This window comes from Epinephelus moara, chromosome 6 (genome assembly GCF_006386435.1).
Source record: "Epinephelus moara isolate mb chromosome 6, YSFRI_EMoa_1.0, whole genome shotgun sequence".
In the NCBI taxonomy this organism is placed as follows: Eukaryota; Metazoa; Chordata; class Actinopteri; order Perciformes; family Serranidae; genus Epinephelus; species Epinephelus moara.
Genome location: NC_065511.1, coordinates 3196341 through 3212041, shown reverse-complemented (window position 1 = coordinate 3212041; position 15701 = coordinate 3196341). Strand labels below are relative to the sequence as shown.

General features: G+C 39.9%; 1 protein-coding gene across 5 annotated transcripts in view; it reads right to left on the bottom strand.

Moving 5' to 3' along the window:
- The window catches only part of LOC126391220 (alpha-N-acetylgalactosaminidase-like), a 44426-nt gene that overhangs the window by 5568 nt on the left and 23157 nt on the right, over positions 1-15701 (bottom strand). The window contains exon 9 of one of the 5 annotated variants that reach the window (XM_050045831.1): positions 1407-1829. The exons of 3 other annotated variants lie outside the window; for them this stretch is intronic. In XM_050045831.1, coding sequence (XP_049901788.1) covers positions 1629-1829 — 201 coding nt within the window. In that variant the 3' untranslated portion in view covers positions 1407-1628. Of the gene's footprint in view, positions 1-1406; positions 1830-8523; positions 8978-15701 lie in introns of those variants that run through there. One more of the 5 variants, XM_050045832.1, reaches the window with a different exon arrangement.

Here is a 15701-nt window from a genome sequence, read left to right as displayed (position 1 = left end):
TGTGTTGAATTAATAATAATGATAAACTTTATTACAGACTCAAATGTCAGATAAGAACAAAAAACAATACACACAAAAGATATAAAAGATGAATCTATTATTATGGAAAAGATAAATTAAAATAAATGAAATAAGAATCGATCTGAACAATTTTAATGGTTTAAAAAGCATATGTATATATATATATATATATATATATATACAGTTGTGTATTTATATATATATACACAGCTGCTCACCTCCTTCCTCATGTGGGGGTACTGGTTCAAGGGCAGGTGGAGTTGGGGGCTGGCAGACAGCTGCTGCTGCACTTGACTTATCTGTTCGGAACGAGGCATCATTTTGACAGAGGGGAGGTCAACTGATTGAGTATGAGCAGCTTGCTAAACATTTGACTGTATTGATTAGTTAACTAAAACAACAGTGAAATGTAAAAATCCAGAGTTTTCTTCAGAAATATGAGCTAACATGGGGAGAAAAGTGAGCTAGCTTATAGACCACGGACAAAGTTAATATTCCATAACTTTCCACCACATAAACCACTAACAAACCCACCTTGCTTTTTGACATACTGGGTGACATACTGTCGACCCTTTGCTTCTTTCTCCTCTCTTAGCTTCCTTTCTTTCCGTTTCTGGCTACCTGATTTTTGAGGCATATTGCCGTCTCCGCCTCCTTACTCGCTGTCTGTGACAAATTACGGCGCACTGCAGCTGATCCAGTCGGACTGAACCATTTTATGTAAATAGAGAGGGGGGGGCGTTAATGTTTCCAAAACAAATAAAGTTATTGTTACCTGTACATTGTAAATAAAATATATTTGTGATTATAAGTTAGTTAATAACTTAGTGTCATATTATTTTTTGTCAGTATAATAATTTTATTAGGGGCCTCTCTGGGCCCCTCTTAATCATGGGTCCCTAGAATCCTTCTCCTTTTTCCCCCCTTTTCGGCGCCCTAGCCTCTAAGTATAAAGTAGCACAAAATGGAAATACCCAAAGTACAAGTACATCAAATTTGTACTTAGGTACAGTAGCTACTTGAGTAAATATACTTAGTTATTGTCCATCACTGCATTTGTCTCATCATTATGCTTTCTGTCTACATTTTTATGGAGACTTGACAGTTTACTTGGTACACCTAGAAAAAACAAAAGCAGTTTAATACTGGATTAAGTCTAACATTTTATTGAAGTGTTGAGTTGTAGATTGTGGTGCTGTTGAACTGTACTGGATTATACTGACAGCAGTTTCTCATTTAGTCTGTCCTCACCAATATAAATGGGATCAAACAGGTCAGATGTTAAGAGGAAAATTTTATTCAGCCACACTTCAGACATCAGGTATACAATTCATATCAGATAATCAATATTTAAAATGCTGTTGAATAAATACTACAATAAATACAGTTAATCATTAAATAGGCCTACAATAAATAAATTACAATAAATTCTTAAAATCATTAGTGAATGGTAAAAACACATAAATAAGCAAAATAATACATACAAAGAACAACAATTACATTAACAATGTTACAACATTTAATAATATCATAATATATCTTATATACTGAGAGTCAATATTGCCCATTAGACATAGCCCAAACGAATTACATTTCATATTTAACCACTACAGAGATATCAGCGATGAGTTCAGGGACTGCCCAAGAGAGGCTGCTCTCGGTTGCGTCTGCGCTCCGGCACGGCAGCGGAGCCGATAGGATTCAATACTAGTCAGTGTGTGTGTTTCCACCGGCTGCAGCTGTGCTGCGTTCCGGCTCCGTCTCAGCTCCGGCACTCCGGAGCCCTCCGCAACAGATACGTAGGACTTCTATTTTTGCCGGACCCCGGAGCACAACGCAGCAATTCAGCACAGAGCAGATCGTGCGGGGCAGGAAGTCGTGCACAGAAACAAAATAAAACATCCAATGTCATTTCACCCCGTTGACACCATGGACGAGGAGATGTTAATCATGGCAGTGCACCGAGAATGCACAGACTTATTTTATGGAATGTCTATAAACCGATCAGTGCTCCACATCATCTAAAGTGGACTGCAGTAGAGCCACACCCCCTTTTTTAACAAGTGTGGCTGATCATGAAGCAAGGAAGAAGCGCATGGCACATTTCAGTCTATTAATCATTTTGTTAAAGTACATAATTTCTGATTAAACTGTGTTTAAAGCAAACATGAGGTGTTATACTACTTATACATGTCAAACAATTAAAGATTATTAGCTTTTACTCAGGATTTTTTTCCAAAATATCCAGAATGGATGGTGGATCTGAATGTGTACGGAAAATGAACAGGGAAATATTGTTTAAACAGGGAAATACTGTTCTAATTTGATTTTCTAATGATATTATTAGCCTATAATGGATTTCATTGATTGTGTATACAAAATAATAATCTTAGGAGGTTTTCAAAACACTTCTGGAGATACTTAAGAAACTAAGGATATTTTGAGTCTTTATGACAAATGGGGGTTATTATTTATTGTCATTTTTACTATTACGTGATTTCTGCGGTAAGATTCTTCATCCATTGGAATGGATGGGAAAAAAACCCCACATAATTAAGTATCCTAATTATAATTGTCAGTCAGATCACGTGACTACGGACAGGTGAGCATGGTTTCCTAGTATCAGCAGGGGGGGGGGCAAGCTGCAAAATAATAAGGTGGAGGAATATCTTAGTTGACTGGATTGGGTGACAAGATGGAGAATTAAAGATCAAACTCCGTAGAATCGCCATGAGCACAATGAAGACTCATCAGCAGGCCGCAGACGCATGTGAGGCTCCAGCATGGGCGAAAAGTTTGTTCAGCTCATTCCAAAGTAATCAAGAATCAATGAGGGAAAAACTTGATGCTCCTCCATCCAAACACTATCAAAAGACTTTAAAGCTGTGCAGCAAAGGGTGGCAAACGTAGAAAAGTGTATAAGCACCTTAGAGGATGACCTGGGAAAAGAGAAGTCTGTGGTGCAAGAGCGCTCCAAAACAGTGTCACTTCTTTGCAATCGACTGGAGGATCTTGAGTCGCGCAGCAGAAGAAATAATATCAGGATAATCGGCATTAAGGAAGGCATGGAGGCAGATGACCTGACTGGGCTACTGATCCGCATATTTCGGTTTGTTCTGGGCGCAGGCGAGGTTGATCCACTACCTGAAGTAGACCAGGCCCACAGAGCGCTGCAGCCACGGCCGAATCCTGAGGATCCGCCACGTAACATCATAGTGCGGCTTCTAAGGTTGGAGATAAACAGAAGATAATGGCTGCAGTAAGAAATAAAAAAAACTCTCCTCTGGGAAAATCGGCCCTTTTACATACGGCAGGATCTGACAGTGGAGGTGAGGAGACAACGCGGAGAATTCAACAACATCATACAAGAACTTAAAAGACAGAAGTTAAGAGTCGGGATACTCCACCCTGCCTGGCTAATGGTGACTATTGATGGTGAAAAGTTGAGCCATAACACACCTGAGGCAGCACAGAGAGAGCTGGAGAAGAAGCTGCATCAGAATCCCGAGACCAACGCACCCTAGATCACTTTGTGATGTTTATGAGTTTAATTCTGAGCCTTCTGAGCCTAATTCTGGCTCTTATAGCTATGCAGGTAAACAAAATAAACTCCCTAGAGAGGAATTAATATGCTATGGTGTATGTTTAGCAATCGTGACAGTCAAAGTTTTTTTCTTCTGTATTTCAGACAGTCCCAGGTCAGCATCTGAAGCAGTTCCTGGATGAAGTGGGACCTTTTCCCGCAAACACCTTCTCTGGTGTAAAACTCAACAGGAAACAAGTGGATGATGACGACTTCCACAAAGTGAAAGATAAATTAATCAATGGCTTCTGTGACAACCTCACCACGCGGTTTGGCAACCTTGATGAGGGTGTCTTGAAGGCCACGGCCACCATGTATGACCTAAGCAACTGGCCAGAGGACATCACTGACCTGGCCACCTTTGGCCCTGCCGATGTTGAGACTTTTGTCACTCACTTTCAGAAAACTGATGGGTTACAGGGAGCTTTGTGGAACACTGTATTCACAAACAGTCAATCTATGTAACAAAACTTTTGAAAAAGCCAAATGAACTCAGATCTGTCATTTTTTAGAGCTCAACTATTTTCCAATCCTTTTTTTCCTGTTTTTGACAATAGTGGTTGCATTAAAAATCAATATGAAAAGGAAATATGTCCTTATGTTGTGTTTTCAACACCATTGGCTGGCTGAATTCTCATCACGAGTGAATAAAGCAGCTAACTCTGAATCAATCTACTCAATTTTTTTTAAGTTCAAATAACTCATGTTTGTCTTAGTATGCCATTTTGAGGAAATGAGATTCCCATGATCCTTTGCTGAAGAAAATAATAACATACTAGAGTGAAAAGAATGCATCAGAATTCTTTAATGTTGAAAAAATTATTGATATCTGGATGTTGCAATAGGTGCATAATTAATAGAAATATTAACTTCCGTGAGTGCATAATGAAAGGTTTATGAATGTCAACAAGACACTGTTCCCACTTTAGATCCAGTAGCTGCAAAGATGCATTATGAGCTGTTACTAAGTGCATATTAATAATTTATTAACCTTTATACGGCACTGTTCCCACTTTAGATCCAGTAGCTGCAAAGGTTCATTATTTACTATTAATAAGTGCATAATTAAGCATTTATTAACCATAATATGGAATTTATATTAACTTCTCATAGTCTCATTAATGTTAATAAACATCTTGTTAATACTGATAAATTGTCTATAACCTCTTAAGGATGTTCTAGTACCCAATACTATCTTATAAGACAATAATAAATGTGTTGTATACTATTATTAACACTCATTAGGTCTTATTAATGTTAATAAAGGTCTTATTAATGTTAATAAACAATATAATATAATAAACCTTATTAATTTCATCTGATAGGGTCTTATAGTGTCTTAAAAACCAGTAATAAATGTGGTTATTATTCTATAATTAACCCTTATAAATGACAATTAATTTAAATAGACATCCTATTAATATTTAGTATAGGTTACCAAAGTTTATATTAAGTGCTTATAATGCTCCTATAAGCAATAATAACTGTCAAGTTATGCTGTAATAACACTTATATAGTCTTATTAATGTTAATAAGCATCTTATAAGTGCTCATTAACTGTTAATTTGTGCTTATTAAGCATTAATGAACGCTTATTACAGTACCTTAATATAAAGTGTTACCTATTCATATTTTGCTTCGTCTAGTTGATATCTAAGGTGATGCCTAGAAGTGTATTACCTTAACCTGATGTTTTTGGAAGAGGAATATCTAATTTACCAGTAAAGTGCCTCTGAAAAAAGTGACTAATAATTATTTGGGCTGCTGCTACAACCAAAGGTTAGCCTAACTGAAAATATACATCCCGCTCTCCATTTAAACATCAAATGGATGCCACTGGGAAGGGTGTAAAGGCATGCTTGAAAACGTCATTGATAACTGCCTTCCTGCTTCTTAATAAAATTTATGGCATCACCCAAAAGCATAAAACTGTGAAAACAGTGCAGAGGGATGAGACTATGATGCTTTGAGCTTGTTTTAATGATTCCCAGAATATTATAGGTAGCTATACCTATAGGATTAATACAATTTGTTGAAAAGGGCGATTTGTCAAATGAAACGATCATTAAGCCTTCTTGGCCTCTTTTTCAGGAATGCACCACTATCCTGGGCTCCTTCAAGCAAATTGTAAATTATTGCAAGCTTGTCTACCATGTCAAGCCAGCTAGGAACCCTTGTACCATTCCCGTTATTACATAATTGATAAAACAGCAGATAGGATGTTTGGTTTTTTTTGTTAGCTTTTCCAAACTCAGGGAGGTTGACAGCTTTTATTTAATTTATTTATTTATTTTAATTTAATTTATTTAATTAATTAATTCATTCATTCATTTGAATAGCTGCAAGCATGGATATATTTTTTTATTAAGGAACTTGCATATATTGTCACAACAATAGAACGCATGGGAGCCTAGCGGAATCACCTTAGTCTCCCTGGAAAAAGGCTTCAATTGATGACACAGGGAAGTGGGAGAAGGAGCTGCGGGGAGGCCTATAAATGAGAGCTAGGTCGAATACTGACCAGTCCAGTCTATGGATGGACATAACTTGGTGCCTTTTTTTTTTTTTTAAACATACATTATGTCCATTATTATTTTCATAATTCATATATTCATAAAAAGTGTTCCTCTGTAGGTCATGGTCAGATCAGACATGACGGCTAGTACCCAGATCACCTCTATGGAATGGATACACTTCACAGATGACATCTCTGAATACACCAAATGCCATTTTGTGCTTTAGCATCATGGACATATCTCCAGAGGCCACAATAAACCTGTCACTGAGCACCACGAGATTTAAACAAGATTGATGCCATTACCTGCTAGATTTGAGCTGTCATCTAAGCGCAATGTATTGACGTCATCATGGCCATGTATGCACCCACGGCAGTGGGGGAGGACAGGGGACAGGGAAAAAATGGACCAGCAGCTGCTGTTGAACAGGATTCAACATCTTTGCTTTGGAGTTCATTTTGGCGAGCGATGACTGAATGGAAGAGCAGGCTGACAGATGGGATTATCTTTCTGAACCGCGGAGCTGGCTGAATGAGCTGGGGCACCGGCTCATTAGGACAGAGGAGTGGCGGCTGTACTGAAACTGCAATGAAGTTGCGGGAGCTGTTTGCTTGTTTTGGTGGCTTCCCTCAGACCAGATGGAGACATCTGCAGATGGCAGTTCCACTCTGATGTTCCAAAAGTAGTGGGATATGTCTTCCTGCTAAGCTGTGACTGCTGCCATAGATTAATATTGTTTGAAGCAATGCTACCAGAAGGCCTGCATACTGGCCAGTACTGGAATACTGGTAATACTGGAAACATTTAAATAACTACTTGCCAGATGAGAGCTCTGACGGTGGGAACAGTGCTCTCTTCAGATTGGCTTCCTGTGCTTCAGATTGCTTTTGCTGTTAATCCATGATGCCTAAAGTTGTCAAGGTGGATCCTCATCGTGGACAGGGCTCAACATGACGAGCAGCATAAGAATAGAAAGGAATCATGTGATCTATCAGCTGACTCCCTTTCATCAATCAGCTGCTCCATCAGTTGATTGGCTGTTAGAGATCAGCTGATGTAGCTGTGATGTGAGCTGAGCTTGACATTGCGTCCTGCCTTAAGTAACGCTATGCTCAATTTTTCTAAATACTCAAAGTGCTACAACACAAAAATATGACTTTGGTAGAGTAATGAGAGTACATGTACTTAATTACTTCCACCCCTGATTATATGTATTAATAATGGAAACATTTAAACCAGTGGATCCCAACTGTCAGGTCACATTCCAAAAGTGGGTCATGGGTCCGTTCTGAATTAACCGCAAGTAAAGCCTAGCATACACTGTACGATTTTTAAAATCTTGTTGTTAATACCAGCTCACACTGTACGAGTGAATCGTCTGCGATGTGCGGCCAAAGCTCACGATGTATGTGTTCACACTGTACGTTCCGATCATCAAGCACGATCAGAGAGCTCACACTGTACGGGTGAAAACGGCTCGTCGGCCCCTGCTGACTGTTCTGCCCACTGACAGCTGTCAATAAAGATACATTTGAAAGCTCCGATTTGTTCCGGAAGTGCAGGACAAACGGTTTGCTTTGATGATTTGCGCTATACTGTGTGCCGAAACGTCCAAAAGAAGAGGCATCGGCGCATATGGACTCGCAGATGGCTTGAGAGACGTGGACAGCATGGTTTGTCCATTTTACAACGAGAGTTGGAGGTAAGCCGGCTACAGCCGGGTGCACCCTCTGTGTGTGTGTGTGTGTTGTACCTTGTCTAGCGCGCTAGCTTGTATGTTTGTTGCGCTTGCTTGAAAATGAGAGCAGAAAAAACTTACCAGGCAGCTGAAGAATACTGGCTATCTCCTGCCAGCGTTTCTCTCGTTGATAGCGGTCGTGGTAGGTGGAAGAAGAAACGTCGAACAGGCACTCATACTGTTGCCACAGCTCAACCAACCTGGCCTCCATATTTACAGTCCACCGACGTGTCGCTATGGTGATCTATGTCTTCGTGCAGGCGCAGTGAGGGATAAATGCACAGACGTTGGCGAATCGGCTCGTGGCTCTGCTTCAACTGTGCGAATGTCTGTGCCGGCCGACCAAAATTTCTGACATGTCAGAAATTCATCCGACCGTCCGACCGCGGTTCTGGAACAGATGATTGGCCCTCGCCCCCCCCTGTACACTGCACGGCAAAAGAGGCACGACGAAGCGGAAATCCGGCCCGAGCGTCGGCAGGTCGTGCGTCTCAAAAATCGGGTCAAATCCGGTCAAAAATCGTACAGTGTATGCTGGGCTTAAGAGCAGTAAAGTTCTGGCACAGAGCTTTGAACCGTAAGGAGAAATCTGGACCCCCTGGGTGGAAACCACAGCTTTAAACTAAATCTGGACGCAATTACTTAAAGTTACATCCTTACATGAACATCACAAACAGGACAACAACTAGTAAATGTTTTAATAATTTAACCAACACCTCTGAACAATTCTGACAAAGAACACAACATTTAAAAACAATGTTTGGTTTCATAAAAACATACATCAGTGCAAAAGAACATCTCTTCAACAATCAGTGAAAATCAAGTTGTGGCTTTGTCTGTCAGCATTTGAAATGATTCTATCAAGTTCTTTTTTTTTTTTTTTTTTTTTAATCCATGTCAGTTCCGTCATACAGTATCGACAGTATGATGTACAGATTTAGCTTTGTCAAGTGTGAATTGTGAGGCTTTCTTGTGCTAGTAGTGGAGTGTCTCCGTCTGTTTGGACTGTTGCTCTGGGTAGACGTACCACATGACAACACCTGAGGGGTTGATGGAGACAGTAAACTCTGTGGTGGCATTCAACCCCATCACCGTTGAGCCAGTGAACACATCATAGGCCTAAAATCAAGAGAAGAACATATGTGACACTGAACAATATAAAGTAACTCACATTTGTTGATTTGAGCCACATCCAACGAACTGACTGACCGACCGAAGGAACCTACCAATATGAGCGGAAAAAAAAAAACTACATAGAACTACAAAACAATACATAGTATACGCATGTATATACATGTATACCTGATGGCAGTCACTACTCTTTCCAGGGATTGACTACTGATACCAATATTTCAACATGTCTATGTCAATGTGATTAATTGAATTGCAATTATGTAAAATCTGATAAAACCGTAGATTGAAGTTGGCTCAGGCTAAGGGTTACAGCGTAATGATTAGAGGAGAAATGGCAGAGCAGAAAGGTCCAGGTGGAAAAAAAACAACTTAATCATTTCGGATTTTGCTAAAAGAGAAGGTAATCACCTGTTTTATATTTACATATATATATATAAATTCTAGAGTACATTTTGTTGTATTTGGGAACTGTTTAAATGTGTAATTTGTGGTAGAGTTTATTTAGTTGCACTATTAATATTGTACATCGAATCTGAATCTCACTGTGTTACTGTTGTTCACAAACACAAGAAATGAGAGATCATTTTTGTTTAGTTTCTGCTAAATATTTGAAGGCAAACAGTTGACATGTTGATGGTTGACATGTAAAACTATATCACTTATTTTGTTGTAATTCTGTCTTCTTAAATTAATGATTTTTTTTTTTTTTAAGATTATTTTTGTGGGCTTTTGCCTTTAATGGATAGGATAGTGTGTGAAATAGGGAGACAGAGAGAGAGTGGGGACTGACATGCAGCGAGGCAATGCCTCTGTACATGGGGTGCCGGCACTATCCACTACACTACCGACGCCCCGAATTAGTGTTGTTGTTTTTTTAACTACTTTGTCATATCATCAAGAATATTGTTATCGCAAAAATACCCTGAAATATCATGATATTATTTTACAGCCATACTGCCCACCCCTACATGGTAAGACATGGAAATACAAAGTTCTCTGGTATAAAGATCATTATCTAATAGCTAAAGGGAGAGTTAACAATGTTGTAAGCCTGATGATTAATGCTGCAACAACTCGCACCAGTGTGCACCCAGTCTCCACTGTGTGACCGCAGTAATGATAACTACATAAGTAATGGACATATGGAAACAGTGAAGCACAATGTAAAACACATGTCTATGAGTCTACCTCCTGCTACTGCTGGGAGACTAATCAACACACCTGTCTCATGTAAATGCAATCACATGATCAGCAGTGATAGCTGTGATCAGCCATATGCTGGTGATCATGGTTAACTCTATTAGTGTTGACAACACTAGTGTCTTTCTTTTAAGAGTGCAGTGTTATTCAAGATAACTTCATGCAAAGTTATTAAATCAATCTTCAAATTGCATTCAAAGAACCAAATGAGCTGGATAAGAATTGGCAGGATCATTTTGATTAAAAAATGTTAGCCTCGAGTAGTTCAACCACATTTGAAGAGCTGGGCCCGTGAAACTGAAAAACTTTTTTTGTATATGTAATATGTAATATGAACTTGATACCTGCAACATGTTCCAAAAAAGTTGGGACAGGAGCAACAAAAGACTGGAAGAGTTGCAGAGTGCTCAAAAAACTCCTGTTATGAACATTTCTTAGGTAAAAGCTCAGTTGTTCTCAAGAAAGGACGGAGCAACATTCACTACTCTGTGAAGTGGCTCCTTCTGATTGGAATAAGTTACCCTTAAATATTCATTCTCTATCATCATTTAGTTTATTCAAAAATGTCTTGTTTTCGCATCTTAAAGCAGCTGTGCGGAACTTTTCGTTTTCGTTGATTATAGCGCCCCTTTGGTCGAAGCGGTATGACACCCACAGCCTGGTGTCGTAAAATTCCAACTGCAGCCGGCAATTACCGCATGCATTTGTTTTGGAGAGTGAGAGGATTAACTAACGCCAGGTCAGTCCAAGTAATTAGTGGAAACATGCTAACATGCTAACATGCTAACGTTACACACAAGTTAGTAGTGAAGTAAGACCTGTTCATAAATGTTCTGGTGTAGTTCTGAATTTCTTATAAACTGAGGACAACTGCCTGCTGTATATTTGTGTTCATGGTCACAGTCACAGATAATTTTAGATGATCCTCCTTCATTATCCGCCATGACATCAAAAGTACAACCAAGCCCTCATAGATACGTCTCTGGTAAAACTGTTAGGTGTTATGTGTTCAGCAATGCTCGTTGCGTACTGCTTACTCGAAGAACACTGTAAACACGGCTCCTTCTTCTGTGGTTTAATGGCTGCGGGCCGCTGCGGGCGAGCAGAATCACTTCCGCCTCGGGTGCCGTATTCTGGTTTGCTGACTTTCGCTGTGTGTCCGACCCGAGCGAGGCTACGCTAAATAGCCATATAGAGAAAGGCTTTTTTGTTGCTGTTGGGTTCAAATAAATATGCGGATCTTAAAGGGGGGGGTGATACGAACTAGGGACAGTTTTATTAATGGTAAAAAGTTCCGCACAGGTGCTTTAAGGCAAATTGCCAATGTTTTTCGGAATGATGTCACTGTTCCTTGTTGTTCCTTTTATCTGTAGATTGATCTTTTTTTGATTGTGTCTAATTTAAGGTTGTAAATTACGTCCTTTTTGTATGTATGTTGTTGTTGTTGTCTGTGTTTTGTTATTTAGGTCTCTGTTTGTTCCTTTGTTGTTTGTTTTGCAAAGGTAACAGGAAACCTGTTCGACATTATTGTACATTGTATTGTTCATTTTCCCACTTGTAAGTGTTTGGGACCCCCACGAAAATGAGATGATACATCTCAAGGGGTTTATCCTAAGAAATAAATTTCAATCATCAAGTTTCTCAAAGCACAATAGCAAAGAATATAGAGTTTTCACCATCTAAAATCCATAGTATCGTCAAAAGATTCAGAGAATCCAGAATCCATCTCATGCTTCGGAGCTCCATTAGAGCTCCATACAGACCAGTGCACTGTTCAAGAACATCTGCCAGCTCTTTCAGATCTCAAAGATCAGGACCACACTGTACCATCCAGCTTCAAACGGGTAGGTGGAACGTTTTAATCGTACCCTTCTCCAGATGATCCGCTGCTATGTAGATCAGGACCAGACTGGGATGGGATGAACACCTACCCCTGCTAACAGCTGCATACCGCAGTGCAGAGCATTCTGGCACTGGCTTCACACCCAACATGATAATGCTGGGAAAAGAAGTCCATCAGCCGCAGGACACCTGGTTAGGGGTGGCACAACATGAACACGGTGAAAAGGAACCCCCTGAATATGTGCATGACCTGGAAAAGATCCTCAGTGGGGTCCATGAGATGACTTGCCGACACCTTCGTGCAGCGCAGCAGAGGCAGAAGAGGACTCATGACTTACGAGCCCAGCAGCCCAGCTATGCTGTCGAAGACCTGGTCTATCTAACCCCCAATTTCCACATACTCCGTCAGAGGAGTAGCGCACTACGTAGCGCACCATGTAGCAAATACACACAGCGAGCGGCGCGCAGCTTCTCTGGAGCATCCCAGAAGCTGCACGCCGCTACACTTCGTTGGAGATACACGCCAGATCTATTTTTCAGCGACTACGCTTCCATTTCACGTCAAGCCGCCACATAGCTCAGATCACACCAAACCAGAAATCGATCTCAAGTTTAACTTGTTTTCTCTCTTTCTCCTTCTGAATGAACTATTGTTTTAGTCTGGCTCACACTTTATTAGGGCTGTAGTCAACCAAAGAAAATCTTGGTCGACTAAAGTCGCACATAATCTTCAACTAATCGATTAGTCGTGAGAAAAAAAAAATCTGCACGTTATTTTTACTTCTGCGGCGGTGTGTCTGTGTCACTCTGCAGTTACACCTCCAAAACACTAGTCGGCGGTGGAGGACTGTGTTAAGTGCTGTGAAGTTTAGTTCAAATCAAACTTTATTTATATAGTTGATTCAAAAGGGAGCGTATCTATGTTCCCGAGGTTCTATGTTCCCCATTTAACCCTGCAAAAAAGGTTCTATGTTCCCCGCTTACACAAAAAAGGTTCTATGTTTCCCTCTTACTAAAAAAAGGCTCTATGTTCCCCGCTTATCCAAAAAAGGCAGGAAACATAGCAGTTGCATTAATATGTTGTTTTAACATCTCTAAACACACACAACGGAACATAATGGGGAGAAATTACAATCAGAAACTTACCCTTCGGGCGATCTATGGTGGGCAATCTGGGCAATTATATCCTTTACAGAAGGTTTTTTAATCCAGCCGTTAAATGCAGTGTTTCAATCAGTGCGGATTTCTTCGAGCAGCCAAAGACCAACTGGTAAGAAAAGAATAATTATCATGGCCGAAATAAAGATAAATAAGCTGTTAAGTGCAGCGTTTATTCTGGAACTCTGTTCAGTAAATCCACCATGATTATTTATTAGTTTTGTGATAAAAAATAAATGCGTCTATGTTGTTGATCACGGATGTTGATATCAACTGTTCAGTTCGGTCCTTCAACCAATCAGATACTCAGATTTCTTCCTCTCTTGTTTTTATGACGGTAGCGTCAGGAGCAGCCAAAGACCACCTGGTGGCAAGATAGTTATCTACCAGTGTTCGTAAACAAAAGAATAATTAGATATAAAGATTTTTTTTAAAATGCCTTACTCATTTCAATGACAAATTTTATTTTAAAAAAAATTCTGCTTTAAATAAACTAAACTATGTAAATTATGTGTTTCATACATGCTTCCCTGTACCAATAAGCAAACGGGGAAACGCATTAACTGTACATAATTATTTATCTTTATCTTTATTTCGGCCATGATCAATATTCTTTTGTTTACGAACACTGGTAGATAACCATCTTGCCACCAGGTGGTCTTTGGCTACTCCTGACGCTACCGTCATAAAAACAAGAGAGAAAGAAATCTGAGTATCTGATTGGTCGAAGGACCGAACTGAACAGGTGATATCAACATCTGTGATCAACAACATAGATGCATTTATTTTTTTATCACAAAACTAATAAATAATCATGGTGGATTTACTGAACAGAGTTCCAGAATAAACGCTGCACTTAACAGCTTATTTATCTTTATTTCGGCCATGATAATTATTCTTTTCTTACCAGTTGGTCTTTGGCTGCTCGGAGAAATCTGCACTGACTGAAACACTGCATTTAACGGCTGGATTAAAAAACCTTCTGTAAAGGATATAATTGCCCAGATTGCCCACCATAGATCGCCCAAAGGGTAAGTTTCTGATTGTAATTTCTCCCCATTATGTTCCGTTGTGTGTGTTTAGAGATGTTAACATATTAATGCAACTGCTATGTTTCCTGCCTTTTTTGGATAAGCGGGGAACATAGAACCTTTTTTTAGTAAGAGGGAAACATAGAACCTTTTTTTGTGTAAGCGGGGAACATAGAACCTTTTTTGCAGGGTTAAATGGGGAACATAGAACCTGGGGAACATAGGGATGACCCCATTCAAAACACACATTAAACACACATTAAGCATGGCTTAATAGAGACAGTTTCAAACACAAGTACGCAAATCAGCTTCACTATAAATCGCAGAACTGACAGACAAACACTTGTGTTTATCTGGACACATTTCCCCCACCAATACAACATGCTAACGTTATTAGCACAAGTCTATGGCGTTTTACATTGTATAAATTAGCCTAGCAACTGTACATAATTTGGCTCCATTACAACTCACAACATTCACCGACAAAACAACTGTCTTAGGGTCCATGTCATTGTTTCGACAGCCCATTGGTTCGACATCCCATTAGTCCAACTGTCGGCGGTGCTGAACGGCTCGCGGTGGGCGTATGGTGCGCCGCGACCGGCTTGAGGCGGAGCAGGCTCACGGCTTATATGTCACTTTCTTTTTCATTTTAACCCACACCATGATCTTTTCCTGACCCTAACCAAGTGGTTTTTGTGCCTAAACCTAACCAGACCTTAACCACAGGGCATCATGATGATTTCGGAACGGACTTCGGAACAATGAGTTTAATATGGTCGGAACAATGGGATGTCGAACCAATGGGCTGTCAAACCAATGGGCAGTTCCCCTGTCTTATACTAAACATGTTTTCCAAGCAAATACAATATGCTAACGTTATTAGCGCCAGCCTATGGCATTTTACATGGTGTAGCCTACATTAGCCTAGCGACAAGCGGAGATTTCCTCTGCTCATATGAAGCCAGGATAAATCCCGAAGTATAAATCTCTGAAGGATAAATCACACACAAGACTTAAATGCTGTTTAGTGGAGGCTTTACTGTCTTTACAATTTATTGTTTCTTATCTGTGAAACACAAGCTTCGTTTCCACTGAGGGAAACCAGCTTACAGAAACAGACAGCAGGTCTGTGTCACCGCGACGCTGAGTGTGAGGGTGGGCGAGTTCAACTTTGTGTCAAAGTGGTGTTTTGAAAACACCCCCATTTTCACAGGTAACTTAGCCTGTCCCCCCGCCGCAGGAAATAATGGATTAATCCTGGAAAGCTATTGATGTAGCACTTTGTCCTTATGAAAGTAACACGGCGATTATTCGACTAATGAGAATTTGGTCGGACTAGTCGACCAGGAGACTATCAATCAATCAATCAATTTTATTTATAAAGCCCAATATCACAAATCACAATTTGCCTCACAGGGCTTTACAGCATACAACATCCCTCTGTCCTTATGACCCTCGCAGCGGATCAGGAAAAA